The sequence below is a fragment of the Numenius arquata genome, chromosome 9, assembly GCF_964106895.1.
Source record: "Numenius arquata chromosome 9, bNumArq3.hap1.1, whole genome shotgun sequence".
Lineage (NCBI taxonomy): Eukaryota > Metazoa > Chordata > Aves > Charadriiformes > Scolopacidae > Numenius > Numenius arquata.
The window spans coordinates 17,967,371-17,987,703 of NC_133584.1; the positions used below are offsets into that span (position 1 = coordinate 17,967,371).

At 35.8% G+C, this 20,333-nt stretch overlaps 1 protein-coding gene across 1 annotated transcript in view; it reads left to right on the forward strand.

The window, feature by feature from the left end:
• Positions 1–20,333, forward strand: part of DNER (delta/notch like EGF repeat containing) — a 127,058-nt gene that overhangs the window by 90,028 nt on the left and 16,697 nt on the right. Inside the window, exons 8-9 of the mRNA XM_074153686.1 lie at positions 8,439–8,663; positions 19,730–19,852. Coding sequence (XP_074009787.1) covers positions 8,439–8,663; positions 19,730–19,852 — 348 coding nt within the window. The remainder of the gene's footprint in view (positions 1–8,438; positions 8,664–19,729; positions 19,853–20,333) is intronic.

A 20,333-nucleotide genomic window follows, 5' to 3' on the forward strand; every position in this document is an offset into this window, starting at 1 on the left:
CAGCAGCAATTAGCCTGTGAATGGAGTGGGGCAGGCTGCCAGCTCCGCCTGACCCCAGGGCCCTGGCACAGCCACAGGCAGCGATGCTGCTCTCGCAAGAGCTCCAGCTGGCTGTGCCAAGGGCCCCGTGCCATCCCCCTGTGCCGTGTGGGAGATCTGGAGCACCGGAGAGGAAAATCTTCCCTTCTTCTCCCTCCAGAGCTGTTTTCCCCAAAGAGGGTGATGGAGAGGTTATTTGATGTGCCACTGTTTGATGTGTAGCATTCTTACTTATAGCAGCTTTTCTGCTGCAGAAGAACCAAGTCACTTGCTCTTCTCTCTTCTCTGTTTTACTTGCGTTTGGCTATCTCTGTGTTGTGCCACTTGGTCCTGCAGTCTTGTTGCCTGCTTTGTTTCTTGGGTATTTGTCTTCTGTTCCTTTCTTTGCCATTGATCCATATTTGTGTTAGAGAAGTTTCCAATTGTTGCTGTTGTGTGCTCTGCTTTAAGTAGGTTTATTTTGGCACTGTCATTCTACTATTTTAGTGCTTAGGCTCTATGTTTGCTCTGTTTCCTTCAGGGCACGTTGGTACCACTTTCTTACTGTTCTGGTATTTTTGCTTGTTGGCACTTCTGTTCTTATTATGTGTTACGAGCCTGTGCTCCTTTTCTGCTTGGGGTCCTGAGGTTTTCTGTGGTTTCTGGTTTTTCCTTAAAGAAACGATGTGCTCTTTTGACCCTTCCAGAGGAAAGAAAAAAGATTACTTAGCAACTTTAAGAAGTATCTCACTGCTCAGCGACTTTGTTGATAGGCAAACGTGCTTTTTGGAACTTTCTGTGCAGAGTTACCAGTTCTAGTCTCCCAGTATCATTTCTGTGTTGCCAAGAGCAGCCATGTTACAGAGCAAGGAAAGAACTGGGGGAAGAGCTGTTACTCTGATTGCTAATTTATATGTCTAACGTGTTCACATAGTATGAATGTTTTCAAAAAGCACTGGGACAACATAAGAAAAAAATTGTACTGAAATACATTTACAACTCTTGTCAGAATCAGTTTTTGTTCATTGACCTATATTATTTCCAACGTAGAAAAAGCCTTTGGAGTGGATAGAAAGTTTCAGGAATCACTGTGTTAACTGTCCAGGGCTATTTCACCTAGAAAGAATAGAGTTGTATGTACCATGTCTGATTCTCAGTCCCTTGGACATGACAAAATCATTCTTAGGTTTGCAGAAACAAATGACATCTTGTGTGCATGGTTTCTTTTCTTGAGTGAGCCTGTGATAACTCAACAGCAGCCCAAAGGTGCTCCCTCACACCCTAATAATTACCATTCTTTCAAAGAGTGAACGCTTCCCATGAAGTTACAGGGCTCTGCCTCGTACTCATGTCCTCACCACAAGGAGGGGAGAGCGTTGATGCAGAAGTGATGCAGTCTGTCTGCAAGGGTCAGTGCTAGTGCTCTGGAGTAGCCTAATGGGTGTTTTAGGTAATAAGGTGTTGCATTTCTATCTTGTTCTGGAAGATCAACTAATGCAAATGAGTTCAGGAATTCAGATATTTTGTGGAGGGAAAGAAAGGGTTGATTTAACAAAATATATTGTCTATAAAACAAAATATGTTGTTTAAATTTGCTAATAACTGCCTTTTCCATGATTCTTCTTTCTTCTTTTGAGGTGGTATCCTCTCATAGAGGCATATTTTGAGAGCTTTTTTTTAGGTTTTGAAGAGATTTGGCTATTTTTGTAAATACAACAAAGGATAGTCAATTGAAAATTGCAGATGCAGTCACTTGCAGATTTGCTATTTTTAGCATGTCCTCAAATTTGCCATTAAAAAAACTCCTACCAAAAACCCATGATGGGCTTCTAATTTAAGTGAGGTCTCTTGCTCTGCTTCTATTCTCCTGCTGTGCTTAATAGTAATTGCTCGTTGAGAAGAGGCCTTTCTTTCTGCAGTGCTAATTCAGCACAGTGGGGGAAAGGTAGCCAAGGAGCTTAAATTTAAATATGTATAAGGCTAAAATACTGGAGGTATAATGTGGTTGGCTGGGAAAAGATAAGAGAAGATGGAAAGTATCACAAAGGGAAAAGAAAAAGATGGCAGAATAAGGAATGAGATGGAAACAGTGAGGAATGATATCGAGACTGTGCATTTTTTTTAGAAATGAGATCTGTGGTTCATGAAGAAGCATGTGATAACTTACAGAAGGTGAGATCTGAGATGCTGAAAAAACAGCTTAGATCAGATATGAGCATTTCATGATTATTCTTTAGACAATTTTGCTGTCTTAAGAGTCCTTTTATAAATAAAATTTCTTCATGCTTGCAGATATCATTTTCCGTAGATTTTAATGTCCAAAATGTGTCAGAAAATAAACTGCTATCTGAAGTTGTTGAATCAACTTGTATTAAACAGAAAACTGGATTTTATACTTAAATTTGTAATGAAGGAGCTTAAGCAATACTTAGGACTGAAGAATTTGTTCAAAATTCTGACTCTGTTATTGTGAAGAGGATGTTTGTGATGTGCTTACTTACAATGGGGTAGGGATCTTTGATCATCTTCTTTGAAATTTCATTATAATAATCATAGAATTAGCAACTATTACCTTCAAATGATCATGCAAAGATATTTCTAGACATTCTAAAAACCTACACATATTAAATATCTGTCAACCTGAACATAGATACTTGAAATTTATATTCCATATATAGAATGATTCCATAAATATCCGAATCACACTCTCCCCTGATTTTGTTTCACTTGGTAATGTATAACAGTACTGTATTGACAGTAATATCAATTCATTTTCTTTGAGACACTGCTCATCATTTTATAAATTCGGATACTTCATTTTCTCTAAATCACTGAGAAATTATGTACATTCAAAAAGCACCCTGAAGTGGAATTCAATATAGAGATAATATAAATAGCTGGTTGGAATAAGCAAAAGTAATTACAGTAAATTTTTTAAAGATGGAGAAACTACTTATCCTTGCTTACATAGCTATTAAATTCATTGAAATCTTCATTAAAAGTTAAAAAAAAAAAAGTGCATGGAGATAGTCTGGTTGTGTGATGCGGAAATGCAAGTTTCACTAATCTGTTCCTTACACATGCAAATTTTATAAAGTTGATAGAATGAAAGACCTGGTATTTGTATATATATATGTATTTTACATATTTTAAATGTTTGAAGAGCCTTTGCTAATTTTTTTTTAATAGTATCATAACAATAAAATAAACTTCTGTTTCAAGATGTTTCCGAAGTTCTGTGACATGCAATTTTAATGTCCTGATGATGTCTACAGATGAACCCTATTCAGTGTTACAGGAAGACATTAATCTTTGATAAAAATAGCAAGCATTCAGCTGGCTAACAATATGAAACTGGCTTGGATTCTTGGGATTTTGCTATTTTCTCTATGTTGAGGTCACCTGCTCTGACAAAAGTGGCAGAAATCTTTTCATTCAGATTAATAGATTTTTGAAAAATAGTCCTCAGGAATAAAGGATTCCATAGCCATCCTGTAGAAGGAGATAAAGAGAAAACAATGCTATGATTAGGAGTTTAACATCTAGATTACTTGACATTTGCATTTCAGGACTGATTCTATTTTACTATTGACAATTTGATTTGACTAGGTGAGGTAACGACAGCTAGGCAACATGTTGAGCAAAAGTGTCCTGAAATACCTGAAGGTATTTCTGGAAATACTGGAAGACAGCAAGTTTATGAATGCTCTTATTGTGGTTTCTGTGGTTTAAAAACTAAAGTTTGACAGCTATAGAAGATGCTAAGTTGTGATTCATGTGTGTTGATTTGCAATAGCAGCTAGAAAATGCACATTGTCACAATGAATTTTAATTGGCTGGGAGAACAGAAGTTATTTGCCCTGATTAAGAACAGTTAAACTTTCAAGGTCGTCACTTTTTCTGGCCTTCATTGTTCATATAAAAGCCTATTTCTATGTGATATCTTGCAAATTTGATTCTAACTCCTTTAGGTTTATGTACAATAAACCTATTTATTATCTTTATTCCAGGAAACTAGGTCACACAGCTGTTGCATATGGAAGTTTTCCCAAGGTTACTGGTGATTAGCGAATGCACAATTCTTCATATTGCCAGAAGAGAGTTTAATTTACCTGAAGAACATTTTGTTGTTAATTAAAAAAATTTTATGGCTGTTTAGTTTCTGGTACTTTCTGCTAATCTAATGTTTTTACCTGGAATCTTCCCAAATTCTTCCTATCTTTAATAGACTTCTCCTCAATGCTTTAACGGGTTTATCCTCGGTTCTTTATCTGTTAAGACTTAGCTAGGGTGAATTTTAATCAAAATCTTACAATTACATTTTAATGATTTCTTGTTTTCTTATGATGAGTATCTTTTTTTCCTCTTTACAGAATTCCAGTGAAAATCCATCAGGTGTCTTCTGTTTCCTCATAAAACAATTTTCTAGGGAAAATAATAAATTTCTCGTATTTCTTTTAGCATTTATCCCTGTATTTCAAATCTAAAGGTTTTTTAATCCCTAGCCCTAGCAATTCACAGGCTTAATTTTTTACATTTGTGTAATTCTTGGAATTAGGTCTAACATAACATTGAGGCAAGTTGGTTGTTCTACAGACTGTATAAAAAGCAGTTGTACAGTATCTTCAGGAAATGTTTAACTTCCTTGATTTGCACGTGGCTATTTTGCTTTCAATAGCCAAGTAATTAAAATCCCTCCATGATGAGAAATCTGGCTTTTATCCAGAGCTTTTCTATCTCTGAAAGCATTTTCTGATCTAGTCTCTATCATTGCCCTGGAGGCCTGTAGCAATATATGAAGAATATCATCTAACTTAATACTTTTATTCTTCTTGACAGCTAGCCAAATGGTCTAATTCATGTAAGCACTAATATTGTATTATGTTTTTTAACAATATAAATCTTTTCTAATATTGCCTTTCCCCTTTACTTTCTGTATTATCTCTTGGCTAAATTTTGCATTCGGGTCTTTCAAATCACCAGTAGTCTACATTTCAGTCATGTCCTTGTTACACCAAAAATGACCTAGATGCAGGGTTGGGTTTGTGTTAGCTGGCTGAAGAACAGTTCAGGGGATACTTATCTGTGGATAAGTAATCCTGATTTTTGTTTTATTTTCTCCAGCATTTGATTCTGTTTTTAATGCATACACCTCTGAATTTTATTTTTAAATTTATTAAGTGCATTATTGGTTTTCAAAAATTTTATTGGTATGGACTTAAATGTACATTCAGAAATGCCAAAATAATAGGTCTTCAATTCAGATGTGCAGCTACTGCTGCTTTGAGTATTTTCAGATATTTAACTCTAATGTAAAACTTAAACTTCCAGAGTCAACTAAACACATTTCACAGTGCAGTCAAAGATAGCACAAGGGCAACATGTTTTAGTGTATTTTAAACCTGCATATGTTCTTGAAGTGCTTTGTCACTTGAAACATTAGCCATCTGCCAGTAAGCTTCTCTTTGTAGGAAAGATTATTGCAAAGGTTATAGTGAAGTAGCATTAGTGTCATTGTGTGACCTCAGATCTCCTTGATCCCTTTAAATCCCATTTCAGAGTTAGTGTAGAGATTTCACCAGACTCGTTGGCTGATCTCCTCCTGGTAATAGTTAAAAGTCATGGCAGATTCTTTTAAATCTATCCAGGATTTTATGATAACCCTACAGGCTTTTTTAATTTGTCAGCAAACTGTTGCTGGAATTAGATTCTTGATTTTAGGGTTTCCGCTCTTTTCAGTTTCTAATGGTTATGCATTTTTCATCTACAGGGGGGACCTCTAATATAGGATCAATACAGTATCTGTTTTTAAGCTCTCCTTCTTCAGCACTGGTGTGCAGGTTGTCCTGATAAAGCCCATGAAGCAATCTCAGCCGTAGGATAGCAAAATGGAGAGGGCAGAAGGCTCTTGTTTTTACTTTGCCTGTGCCCTACCAGACCTTTTTTTCCTGGTCTATTGCTGAGTTACTTATAACTAAACTGTTAAAAATTCAATCTGCCGGTTATTTCTTTTTTTTTTACCTTTTTTTTTTGTAATATGATTTTTTTTTTCTCCTTATTCCATAGTTCTGGCATAAGATTTATGAACATAACGAGGGGAAACATGGCCTTCAAAGTCATTTGTCCAGGACCTAATATTTTGAGGATGCTCCTAAAATCCTGCTGCCAACAGTGTCCAAGAATATCCTAGTTTTTCTGGAACTCAGGGGGCAGCTGGGGCCTCTCCATCTTTTTCTTAATTACAGTAATCTGAGTTTTGTTAATTTTCTGAGTAGATCCCTGTAGTACTCTTTGTGTGGGTTACTCATCTTTGTCTAATATCCTTTTCCCTCTCTTTCTGATACAGTTCACTGAGATTTTGTGGATTTATAAAAGATGGAAAAGTCTCCTTAAGGAAGCCCTCAGGATATTTAAAATTAATTGCCAGTCTCCATTTTTTTGGGGTAGAGGATGGGGAGGTAGAGAGGGTGTTGGAAATTTTAACATCTTCAGGTTGATTATCTCAGCCCTCACTTGCTCTTCAGGTCTTGGAGCTCAGTTAAGTTGACAGACAGTGCTCAGTTCACTAAACCTTTCTGGCCCAGGTTTTCAATAAATTTAATTATTAACAACAAACTATAGGAACTGAACCCTTCAGTAAATATTTGGGGTTTTTTTTGTTATGCTTTAAAATTTAAATTAATCTATTTCTTATGCGCTTGGTTTAAGAAATGCTAACTCCTGACTTGCTACCCATGATTACAGTGGTAGAACTACAGTTAAACAAAGTTAAACTCACCTGAATGTGAATCATGAATAATTAGAAAAGAAAGAAAATCAAAATACCCTCAAAGTAACACATTTGTCAAAATTAACTGAAAACTATTTCCTGATGAACTGTACCTTGCTTGAAATGTGGAATGGCATTGTTTAGAACAAAAATATTTACCGAGTCAGTAAAAGATAATGAGATGCTGTAAAAGGTGTATTGAATGCGGTATTTGGTCTCACTTTTGGTATTCATCATAAGCTTTATACAATATAGAAGTTCAGTTCTAATATATCAATTGCTTTTAATCCAGCAGCAAGATTTTATAGATACAAAAACTGTAGAAGTAAGTCCAAAAATCTGCTTCATACCATCAAGGAAAATGTTTCAGTATTGAGTGTTAATCTAAAGTGTCACCTGTCATAGTTTTCATGCTCTGAGTTGTTGGCGGGCTGATATATAACAGAGACGTCTCCTCTATCTTGATCCTTTCTCTCACCATTGGGCACATTTTGTGTTTTGTATTTTGTGGTTTGGTTTTGGTTGGTTTTGGTTTTTTGGATTTGTTTTTCCGTCTTTCTGAAACAATATTTTTCAAATCCTAGAATAATTTTTCATGTATTTACTTATTTTCTTTGGTCTCTGAAATGTTGTTACAATCTCCTGGGTAGCAGTGGCAATGCAGTGATCTGATCTTTGTCCTTTAGACTGGCACAACTGCAGTGGTTTACACTTTCTGTTAGAGTAGATTGGTAAAGCTGGCTTGATGGGTCTTGAGTGGAGTTGGCCTGATTTGCTCCCAATTTCTCATTCCCAGTGATTAGTGTATTGTAATTTTAGAACTGTTCTACAATGCAAAATATTCCAGTGAATTTTGAGCCTGAAAACTGGTGGTCTGTAGGAATGGACCAGGCACTCATTAAAAAATACTAGAGTTGAATGGAAGGACAGTTTGTTCTTCTATTTGGAGGGGTACTAGAATTTGAGTATTCTTTTCTGACTTGCTTTCGGGTACAATAACCTTGCTTCACATTGCTATATATGTGATCTATGTCTATGTGACAAAAACTATAGTTACTATACTGCAATTTGTTCAACTGTTATTATTTTCTACATCTGATCAAAACAACTCTTTTGCAAGGATATCCTTTTCTTTATGTCTAATTTTTACATGGTGTTGCTTCAGTAAATCATTGTCTCTTCTGCTAGTAAGAACTATGTTCTTGTAAAAGGTAATCTTTTAAATTATTGAAGCTCAAGTAAAGGCATGTGTTGCTGCTTAACAAACGCATTAGGAAAAATGAAAAAAAGGTCAGTTTTGGCTTTTCTTTGTTTTGCAGGCTAGTCCGCTCCTGATCTTTAGAAAATATCTTCTGCTTTTCTAGCCAGATACACTTTGTAAAGTGGACAAGCACTGTCATAGTCAATATTTTTGCACTTCACTGCCTTAGTCATATGATAGTATGATTCTACCTGAAACATCTTGTATCATACCTTGTTAATGGGTACAATTAGACTTTAGTATATATAGAAAGTCTGTATTTTTGTAATTTTCATAGAATAAAGAAAATGGAGTATAGATATGTCAGTGGCTTACTTTTAACTTGCTTTAGTTATTAAAATTGTGTGGAAACCAGAATGTTTACTTATCAAAACCATTTATTTCTTTTAGGGTTTTTAGGAACCTCTTGTGAAGACAAAATAGACCCTTGTGCGTCATCTCCCTGCCAGAACAATGGAACCTGTTATGCAGATAGACTTACCTTCTCCTGCAGTTGTAGTCCTGGATTTACAGGACCTACATGTGCTCAGCTGATTGACTTCTGCGCTCTGAATCCTTGTGCACATGGCATTTGTCGCAGTGTTGGAACCAGCTACAAATGCCTCTGTATCCCTGGTTTGTACCAGTTACATGTTTTATAAATCTTCTAATATTTTTATATGTAGATTCCAATATATAGTTTAAAATTACTTCCTTTTTTCTTTTCAGTATAGAAAACACATTGAGCAGATCTATCTGTTCTATCCGTTTAGAATAATGACAGGAATCTACAAGTTACATTTGGAAAATCAAAAATTGCAGAGTGAGCACTGAAAAACCCACTGAGATCCATATGGCTTGGTTGTTATCTACACTTGTATTATAAAACCATAGTCTGCAGGATAAATCTTTCATTGAAATTACAAAATTTCGTAGCGAAAATGAAAAATGTGACATTGATCTTTTGGGAAGGAGTGGAAACAAACAACGTGGCTGACAAAAGGTAGAGAAGGAAAAAAAATACTGGTTACCCCAAAGGACTTAGTTCTGCCATCCACGTTGACATAAATTATCTCTTTTCCAGTGGTAGTGCTTAGGTGAGCATAGCTAGTAGACTTAGCTGGTAACTGATAACAGAACCTAACAGTGCATGGTGTCTAGGTTGTATTTTGCTTAGCTCTAGATTTTTTGCTTCAATATACCAATGTAACAGAATATTGGAGTGCTTATAGCTCCCTTTATACATTTTAGCAATGGTAATTAATAGGTGAAGTAATAGTGAGAATGAATGATATCGTATGCTGCACATCCACTACTGTTTAAGCACTTACAAAGTAAAAAACAATAATCTTTGTTTTCACTTGAATAATTTTAGCACTTTTTTTTTTTTTTTTAAAGTCTGTTCCTATAAAGCTATAAACTTGAAAACTGCAGAAGTTAAGGGGAAAATAAATCCCTAGTGTACAAGGGATAAGCTGAGGAGTCATATTGGATAGTAGTAGCTCTACATATACATAACGCTGTGACATCCATGTTCTCTGAAGTTCCTTTCAGAGGAATACCTTCTCTCTGCTGTTTACCTTCCCTATGGGAAATCAGTTGCAATTCTCCCACTATGTTTTCTTCCTTCTCAGTTAGAGGTATCCTATCAATTGCAAAGGTTTTACCTGAAGTAGGCAAGCACTCCTATAGGTGGTGAGTCTGAACATCAGTACATGCCACACCCAGATGTTCCCTTTTTAGCCTGTACATAGAAAGAAGTCACCTTCATTCTCTTCCAAAAAGAAGTTTCTCCTTTTCTTCCCAAGAAAGAAGCCCGTGATCTATTCCCAGAACACTTCAGATTAGGATAGTGAGGCTTAGGACAAAAAGAAAGTAGAATAATAGTTTAATTTGACTTCCATGTATTATTGGCATTTGAGGAGGAAAGGCGTCACTGCTTCTTAAGGCTTTAGAGCAAGGTGAAATGTAGAGAACTCTCCTATTTTTCTTGAAGAGTGGGCTTTTATCTAGGATTCTGTAGCCCATAAAACTGGTATTTCATCTGAAGAGAGATCCCTGAAGACACAAGAATTGCCAGCTAATGTCTTTGTCTTGGATGGGATATTGAGCGCACACTTCAAAGTGTTGCTTTCAGTGACTGATGTGTGGGATCTTCAAGGAAATTCCAGGTGTTGAGAGTAAAGTTTGAAACTGTCTAAGGATGAAAGCATTTCTCACTTTGTAGGAATAATGGATTGATTTCTGAAAACAAGCCATCCCTCATTAAATCAATAAATGTGCTAAGAACAGGTTTTAGCGTTAGGAATACCTCAGCATAATGCAGCATGGTATGTAGCAAGATTCTCATGGATGTACGCTATCCTGAGAGGGAGGCCGCAACATGGTTTTGTTGTTCCACAGTTTTATTGAAATCTTCCTCTTGCATCTTGGAATGAAGATACTTTTACTAATAGGTTAGACAATGAGCTATATAGTACTTAGTGCAGTTACAAAGTTTGTGCATATATAATACAATTATCCTGATCCAGAGCATGAAATAACAGCAAAGTCTGTTCTGATGAAATTTTATAAAGCCTCTTTCAAAAAGGCAATTTTTGGAACTCAATTCAGTGAGCAGTCCTGACTTTTCTAGACTGTCTAGTTTTCTTACATTGATTCTGATAGGTCTGAATTTAACTGATATAGAAAACACTAACTTTGTGTGCATTTTGTGTTGAGTTGTTTCTCCACCAGAATGGATTAGTTTTATTTGTGCATATAAGGAGTTTGTAATGAAATCTACTAATGCGGCATTTTTAGACGGTGTCAGAATTAATTACTGCTAATTAGAGACAAGGAAAGGACCATCAGAAGTTGGTTTTTTTTGGAGTGGTACTCACAAAAAACAGAACCAGTGGAAATTCATACTTTGGATTCAACAGTTTTATAATTAAATTACACACTTCTTTATAAAGGAGAAAAATACGAAAGCAAATTGCAGGCAATACCATAGTAGTGTCATCTCATAATTAACTTGTTGTCCAGCAGATGTGAATTTATACGTGCAAGATTGTAAGAATCTCATGTAAGAGCTTTAACCATTGAGATGTATTAACTTGTATATTAAAAAAAAAAAGCTTCCATTTTACGGGCAGTTTTTCAGGAAGTATTGTCAATTCTTCTGCTTGCAACTTTTCAGAAACTGGAGGGTAGGTAGTTTTTTGTAGCAAGATAGGTCCAGATGTTTATGCAGCCTCAAATGCTTTCGGCTCAGATGTTTCTGTGAATGGTGTGAGCAGTTTTCATTTGAACAGAAGAATGGCATTATGTAATGTAGGAAGAGTATTTCCTAACATGTAGTTTGTTTTAAATATTTCAGGAGGTGAAGATGATAATTCTTTCATTACAAATTTTCAGTCTTCCTTTTTGAAGTGTTTAACTGCTTTGCTGTTCATTTGCATAATAGAGGAATCCTTAGAGAAAAGGATTGCGTATTGAGATGAAGAGCAACAGGCCTAATCATATTTAAATAGAGCTTGCATATCCTGTCTTATCGAGAGCACAAACTAGAATTCATATCAGTTGATAATTAGTTCCATGTCTGACAAAATATATTTTTGATTGCAGGTAGTTGAAATTGCCAGGTGCTGTTTTCCTAAATTCATTTTTAGAACTGAGAATGTAGCAATTTAGTATTTACCCCTTCATTTTAGATATTCTTCCCCTCACCCAAACCCCATAAGGAGTAAATGGCAGAGAGAGTGAACAGGAAAAAAAGGTTTGAAGTTAAAAAAATATCTTGAAAGACAGGAAAAAAAGCATGAAGCATGTAGGAATACGAGAGTACATTGGCAGCATCAACCTATTTCTTGATTGGCTAGCAAGTATTTTATTAACTTGTTCAGATTCATAACAAAAAACTGCTGTTTTTCTAGCTATTGAATGATACAAGCACTTAGGGCATGGTCGAGAAAATTCTCAACAGTGGATGGAGAAGCTAATGAGAGGAGGAGCTGCCTAATGATGGGAAACAAGGAATGTGATCAAAATGTATCAATATGTTTTTAATCTTTAAGTGTTTTTTAATATATTACTGAAACCACAGTTGACTGAAATAACCAGAGATTGATGAAGAGCTTTTTTAAAGAACACCAGTGCTGTGTACGCTCTGGGAAGTTCTGAAAAGAATTATCAGGATTCAAATTTGAATTGTAGAAATCAAAACACAAAAAGAGGTATTCTACCCTTGTATAAGCAATGGGAAGATGCATCAAGTCAACAGAAACCTGAATTTCCCAATTAGTGTAAAAAAATATTTCTTCTGAATTTCTGGTATAAAAAAGGATCCCATTTCCAAACTGGAGTATCGGGAGCTGTCCAGCATGAGTGCACTTTCCTGACTCATCCATGGCAGGAAAAACAGCATTTCTTTTTCCAAGAAAACCAGGGAAATTTTAATCTTCTTCAGCATGTTCCTTGCCTGTGGTTCGAACAAGAAAAAGCTAGGTAAATATTCTTGGACACATAAAAGCTATTTTTCTGAAATTTGTCACCTAAACTGGATTATAAATTCTTGGTTAGGTTTGTTAATTCTGTGTCACACAGGACTTAAAAGTAGTCTCATACATCTGGAAAATTATTTTTATTTAAATAATATTTGTGCATTTAAAAGTTAGTCAGATGAGAAGCCATAGAGGCTGCATCCAAGACCATATATGGTACTTCTTTAATTGAACTCTTTTTGTGTTTCTCCATTAGTGAAATTTAGTGGGAAGTATTTAAAAAACCAGCTTATTCTTTCCAAAGAAGTTTATAGACTGTTCTAAACTTCACTTTTAAAACAGACAACTTTTTTTAGAAGGAATTCCCTCTATAAATAATATTACTTGCTTCATATCAAGGTAGAACTAAAGACCAGATTGTGAGAGTTTGTCATTAATCTGACAATAATTTAAAAACATGGATAACTCATTTCAAAAGATCGTTAAAGAACTGTACTTAAGTGGTGCAGTTGTTATGAATGTACCATTATGGTGTTTTTTTTGTTGTGGTTTTCTTTTTTTTTTTTTTTTTCAATCTTAGTAGTAGGATTTGGACCAATTACCTTCAGAGGTTTTCCTCGTGAGTTAAAGGCATAGCTGATAAATGGAAGTCAACTTCTTTGTGGATCAGTATTTAGAAGGCGTCATAATAAACACTTTGCCAGTGGTTTGAATGATTATTGTGTGTAAGGCAGATGAGCAATTAAACTTGAGGATTACTATTTTACAATTCCTAAAACAAAACCCTAAAGTAGTGACTACAGAGCATGACCTAACGCATTTTTTGTATCTCCATCAAAAAGTAGTTTGATAGAGTGTATATTCGGTCTCTGATATATTAAAAAGCTGGATTCTATTTACAATTTTGTCTGCAGTGACTTTGAGAGTCTCTGTTACAATTACTTTGTAAAGTTGATAAATCAAATTTGTGTGCAGTTTAGTAACATTATTAAGTACTAATAATAAACATACTGAAATACATAAAGATGACCCTGAGGCTTTCTGGCTTGCAGGCTCTCAGCATCGGTGTGCCAGCTCCCAGACTACTGACTTCTTTGTACAGGAGTCTTTCACTTTCAATCATGTCCCTGAATTCATATACATTATTTTTTATAGATATATTAATGGCAAGTTTATTAAATGACACTTTAGAACTGTCTTCTATATTGGTTCTATAGTGTATCTGAGACATACTGTTTTAAAAACTTTAGAAACTGCCGATTATATTTTTTATTCAGTTCTAGGATGTCGTGTTCTTTTTTATGAGGTATTTGACAGACGATATAATTTCTTATTACAGAAGCAAAGCGCTGCAGAGTTTTGGTTATATGTGTGACCTGAATGCCATCCTTCCTTTGCACACTGTTTCTACTAGCAGGCATAGTGTCACCTGGATTTTCATCTGTGTTACTTCTGCCTCAAAAATTTAACAAGAGAGGAATTTTAAACAGTTCCATTTAGCCCAAGGTCTGTGACAGTCTCTCCTTGCTTGATAGGCAGTTTGGATTCCATGCTTTTTTGGCCAGAGTACAGATTTGAAGAATGATAAATTATACTTGCATATCTTCACAACTTGTGGAACACACATAACGAGGCATTTGATACTAATTTTTTGTGTGTTTCGTCTTTCATTGTGACCATTGCTATGGATAACCTACATCATCTAATATCATCACTAGAAAAGATAAGTTGTGTAACTTGGTAAGGAGTCTAATACTCTTGAATGTTCCCATTTCCAGAATGGAGGGAAAAAATGTGTAAATTATTTCTAAGTTGAATATACTTCTTTTTCAAATGTCCACAGAGAGTGTTCAGTGGAATTCAAAATTATGTATTTAGGATAATTAGTATTATGTGTGTGATTTTTCAATTGCACCTGAAACTTTACCTTTAAATCTTTAACTATATGCTTACACACCCAAATTATTAATACTTGTTACCTGGCCTGTTACAGGTAACAGAAATATGGAGTCTTTGGACATCGGATTCATGGTTTGTGTTGTGTTTTCATGTTTGCCCCAGGTTAAAGAACTAACCTTGATTATAATTCTTGTGCTCATTTGTTGGATTTCTCATCTAGATGCTGGTTCATGAAACCAGTGGGACCCCATTGAGTCTGTTCATGGAATGTTTATCTACTCCCTGAATCCCAAAGCAGTTTCTTCCTTCTCTTAAACCTTTTCCTCTCTTTATGGTCCATTATTTTAATAGAGCTGCTGTTATCAATTTCAAATGCAAATATGTAATATATTCTTTTTAATTTTGTCTGGCCTGAAGTGAAGAAACCTATGTAGAAGTTGAATAACTTAATATTGTAGCAAACTTTTCCATTTGGCTTTCTTAAAGACATAGAGGTATGGAGTTTGAAACTGCAAAGCACATCTGTGAACATTAACACCTGCCCTCTACTTTATAAATATATATGATAGCACATATAGAACATTGGGGAAAAAAAAAAGAGGAGTGTCAGAAAAATTTTCACAGGGTATGAAGAGTGGTGTCAACTTCAGAAGCGGTACTGTGGAGTATGTTTCCTCTGCACTGGATTTTTTGAACATTTTGCTCCTGTAGTTATAGGAGAGTAGGTTTCTCTCAGTGCCTTTGCAAAGGCAAGTGCAACATTTGCCTGTAGCAGTAGCAATTTTTCTCTTCTCTGTCTTTTTCCTTTCCGCATTTTGGAACTGGGGCAAGAAATGCAAGCTCTGGCAGAAGTGACTTTAGGTTACTTCCAATTCCAGACTGTCTGTGAGCCCTTTATTGCCTCTGTTTCCTCATCTTGTTTCCACTGCTACATTAAGACAACCCTCCATGCAATCTGGCTGTGGCTGGTAAGCATGCCTTCCTACCATCCTGCCATCTAGAGCAGCTCTTCTCTTTCTTATTTTATTGCTATATAAGCTCAGACTTTAACTGAACACATTTATTTCTTGACTATATAACATGCAACTGTGTTAGTGAGCAGCCATATATGAACCGATGCTGTTCCATGCAAAACAGAGCTCTCTTGCGTTGTACTGTATCCCATTATGCCTTTCCATAAAGATGGGATTTTTGTCCTGCTGCCTTGATTTGCTGAAGTGTTAAGTGTGGATAAACCCAGGGAATCACTGTTGAGGACCCTAATGGTAAGAAAAACCTCAAAAGCTTTCAACTTTGTTCTTTATTGATTTATAAAGGGAACAGTAAGTTTCTCCCTCTCTCTTTTGTTAAGCTGATATTGCAGATGTTCTCAAGACATTGACAAGCACTGCTGTATCTTCTGCTCTGTCAACTGCTCTCGAATGCTTTGACATAAACCCATGGTTTCTCCTCATCAGCCTGCGTGACACAGATTGTGTGTTCCCTTTCATGTTTTCTCCCTTTGCAGTTTTTAACATAGCCATGTGCAGAGAGTGCACCTTGGCATGTAGCTGTCTGAAGACCATGTCATAGAGCATCTGGCAAATATCCTGGCCTCCTCCAGGCAGCCTCCCTGTTGCTTAAGAAAGAGAAAGACAGACTTGGGAATCCAGGGGAGAGTGGCAACGGATCTGTCCGTCTTTGTAAAGACCAGTAAAAGACCAGTAAAGACCAGTAGCAGAAGGACAGTCATGTAGAGGGAGAAGAGGTAACAAAGGGACATCTTTATTTTAGGATTTTTTAAAATTTCCCTATCCATTTCCCAGTCTCTGAAGAGAACACAGCAGAATGGGACCATCACTGGCAAGTTCTGCTTGAGTTCATGAAGGTGCTGTTATTGAAGGCATATCCAATTTCTAGTGACCTGGGGAAAAAAAGGGTTAATAATATTAGTTGTCCTTTTTGAAGGTGCAGTGCCCAATGTGGTGTTTTTTTTTTTTTTCCCTGCTCAGGACAGAGCAACTGAAGAAGTGTTGTTAATGTAGGTATTGTTTCTTTCTTTCTGAATATGTCCGCAGAAATGTTATACCACAAATCGAAATGTTACTAGAAAGAGAGGACGCAACTATACTAGTATGTTATTCTGAAGTTATCTACAAAAAATTCTCCTATTTTCATCTAAATTCTTTGATGAAAATATAAATATTATTTATGTAGTCTTTTTGAGGACATATATATGAATTCAGTATAATAGATAGTTTATATAGCCATATAACTTAAAAGTACTAATACGATGAGAAATGCTTGTTAAGAGTGACATGGTGCAGCAAAAGGAAGCTGCTGGTACCAGGGTGAGGACAATGAGGGTGAAATCATGTGTGGGCGAGATCTGCCCTCTCGTGGAGAGAGAAAATATCTTTCCCTCAGCGTGTGCAGCCTCTGACAGTGTGGGCGGTCTTAATCCTAAAGAGGTGATACGCTAGTTCATATTGATTTTGGAAACCAGGCAACTATTCAGTCACAAATTTCCCTCTGCTCCCTTTGAAAGGCGAGAAGTGTGTAACACATGGAAATTTTTTTTTTTACCTCAAAATATCTCATTACATATGTGCTCAACACAGAGAATTCCCATATATCTTTCTTTTAAGGTTTCTGATTTTGGTGGTTTGTATGTTGGCTACAGATATCATTACGTAAGCATATTTCCCTACATTGTAAGCTGGATAAACTTTCATCATAGGCTAGTAAGAAAACCCATAATATTTAGCATTTTTAATTCTGTATTGCTAGGCTAGCAGCTTTGGAGAAAGTAATTCTGAAATGTTTCTTAATAAGCTACTAGTCCAACTAACTATTTACTATGGAAAGACAATTTTGTGCAAAATCAGATGGGTAATATTGCATATACATCTTGTGTAGTACTAACATCTGTTGCATCTTCACGTAATTTTATTTTGAATTATCCATTAGAGGGAGGGGAAAGAGGAGGGGTGGAAATGGTGCCTGGAGGTGCCATTTATCCTATTTTTTATGGTTTGGTGAGAATTTGGGGGACAATACAGACCAGGAGAGTGAATATAGATTACGACTTAATAAGATGAGAATCTGCCCCTCTCTTTGGTTCTTTGTTCATGAAAGATACCCTTGTTTCATGTCTATAAGTTTTGCTACTACATAAAGATTCTCTAAAGAAAAAATCCCATTGCAGAATCTACACTTTTTATTTTAGGCCTTTTCCCTGGGATCTTTATTCATTCCCATGTCATCTTTATTCATTGTATGCTCATTCATCTGTTGCTTTTACAGCTGTAAGTAATGAGTAAATCAAGATTTTTAAAAGCATATAAACACTGTTCCAATGCTCAGTATCATATTACAGATTACAAATACATCTTCTTGGTATTATATCACAATATCACAGTAATTGGAGGTCGAGGGGAATAACAGCTATGATGAAGAAGGTTAAATATTTAACTGATTTAACAAAAAGTAGTCCCGATCCATGTGGCACGAGTGTCCTGATGTACTGTTCACGTACCATGACATATCTTCTCTGTATGACTGTTCTTTGTGAAACAAGGCTTTTAATATGAAAGCATATTTGACACTGCTTTTTAAAATGTGTAATATAGTCCTTCATCAGGATGAAATTTCAATAACATTGAGCAAACTTCACAAATAGAGGCAAGATTCTGTTTAAAACAAATAAAAATGTTCCCAGTCTACACTGTTTTCAGTACCAGGCAAACATTATAAAATAACAAGTCAACAGGAAGAAGGGTGTACAGTAACCACCACGTACAAAGTGTCTCTGGCATTAGTTTGTGGGCAATAGTATGGGCTAGAATTTCTATCCTCACTTTTTCATGGGTGGGTAAAGAAGAGATGGTGCTATGGTTTTATGAAGCCAAACAATTTCCTAAAACATCTGAAGCGCTAATTTGTGTTAATTATCCAGTCAATTCAGTTGATGTTAACTGTGTGTGGTCTTTGGTTTGCTTGAGAGGGAGGTAGGCTGTGTGATGCCCCAAGTCGGATGCTCTGACATAGCTCACAGTTGAAGAGATGTAGAAAATGCAAAAGTCTGGTCACTCAATTATTTGCTGCAATTTCCAGGAAGGGTGTAAACTTTATGGAAGATGTTTTAGTAGAAATACTTGTATTCATACTTTCAAAAAGGTAAGAATGTATTTTGTTTAATATATTAAATTCTGAACCCTCCCCTAATGGTAATTTGGCTAATTATGAAGCACTCCAAGTGTCTCCAAAGAAGGGGGAAACAATTTAGAAAGACTCGAGCAAATTGCCTGGTACCTTTTTCATTGGTCAAACACACTAGAAGTTTTACAGTTCTTCTGTGCTAATGCTTGTCTGTCAGGGAGAAAGTGGTGCTTAAGGTGCATTTAAATGCAGTATTGGTACTTGCTAAGCATTATGACCAATCTGTTTTCTTTTTTTTCTCATTGATGTGTTGATTGCCTATAAATTTAGACATTGTTTTTGAAGTTGGAAAGCCCCTACCTTAAACAGAAAAGAAAAAGAAAAAAAAGAAAAGGAAAAAAAAATTTAAAAGAAAGTTGATACTAATTTATGCTGTTACTTAATGTAAGTAGGTACTACTTTGACCTGATACACTATATCTAGAAAGTAATTTCAACTACTGTTAAGACTGATGATTGTATGACACACTAAATAATGAGAAAAGCGCTATTTCAAGTGGATTAACTCCTTATTTCTTACCTCATGATATGAATGACTCGATGGCCATTAGTAGGTCTCATAGCTTTTCTGTGGTCCTACTTTCTTTGTCTGCATAATCAAACCATAATACCTGCCTACAGCTTGGGAATACTGTAAAAATTAAGTATCTTAATGCTTCTACAGTGTTTTGACATTGTACAGCATTAAAGTTAAAATACATTGTCATTCTAACTACTATTATACAATTATCACCACTTTGATGAAAGGTGGCTTTCATGCAAGGATCAGAGGAAGCTAGGAGGTACGTTGATATTAGTTTATTCCTTTTTACAATCAGAGTGTGTTTATTCACATTGTTCCTAGTGGGCTTGGCCTCCAGCCTCTATGTTTACGGCCTCAGTGTGGTTTATTGCTTGGGCAGTGGCTGGGGCTTCTCTTAGAACATTGTGCTTCCAGGATTTTTTTAATGTAATTTCACCTGGGGAGCAGATGTCCTTAAAATCAATGACTTTATATGTATCTGTCTGCACAGGATATTTCAATTAGCAAGCAGCTGCCTGCAGTCTATAGTTGCTTAATTGTTAATTTTTACTGGGATGTGTTTCAAAGCTTGTTTTTTTTCCTCTTTATGTGATTTAGGTTACCATGGCCTTTACTGCGAAGAGGAATATAACGAATGCCTTTCTGCACCCTGCCAGAATGGAGCCACCTGCAGAGACCTCGTCAACAGCTACGAGTGTGTGTGCCTGGCTGAATTTGAAGGTAGGATGGGGTTCCCCTCTTGTTTTTTGAATTGATCAATGTATTTGTTATGGTAGGTTCTGTTACAAACAGAGATATACAATATCATCCATTGAGCAGAAATAAATCCCACATCTAAAATTAACAGAAACAAACTTCACTGTAGGTTTCAACCGAGTAGTTCAGATTTAGCTGGTCTGTAAGGAATGCATGCCCTTGTCTGGGGACAAATAGCTTCTCTCTGTTGTTCTTAGGTGTACTTTTTTCTGCTGTTTTTAAGATATGTTAGAAAGTGATGAGTTTTTAAAAGAAAATGTAACTGTTAAACAAAATTTTTCATCAGTTACTGTTAGGTGCCATTACATGGAGGGCTTTCCAATTTCTTTCTTTCTTTCGTTATTCCAGTGAATTGAGTTGAAAACATATTCATAAAAGATTAGTATTTGAAACAGATTAGCACAAAGGAGTAAAAATGAGTTTTATGTTGATTGCTCCTTTAGAA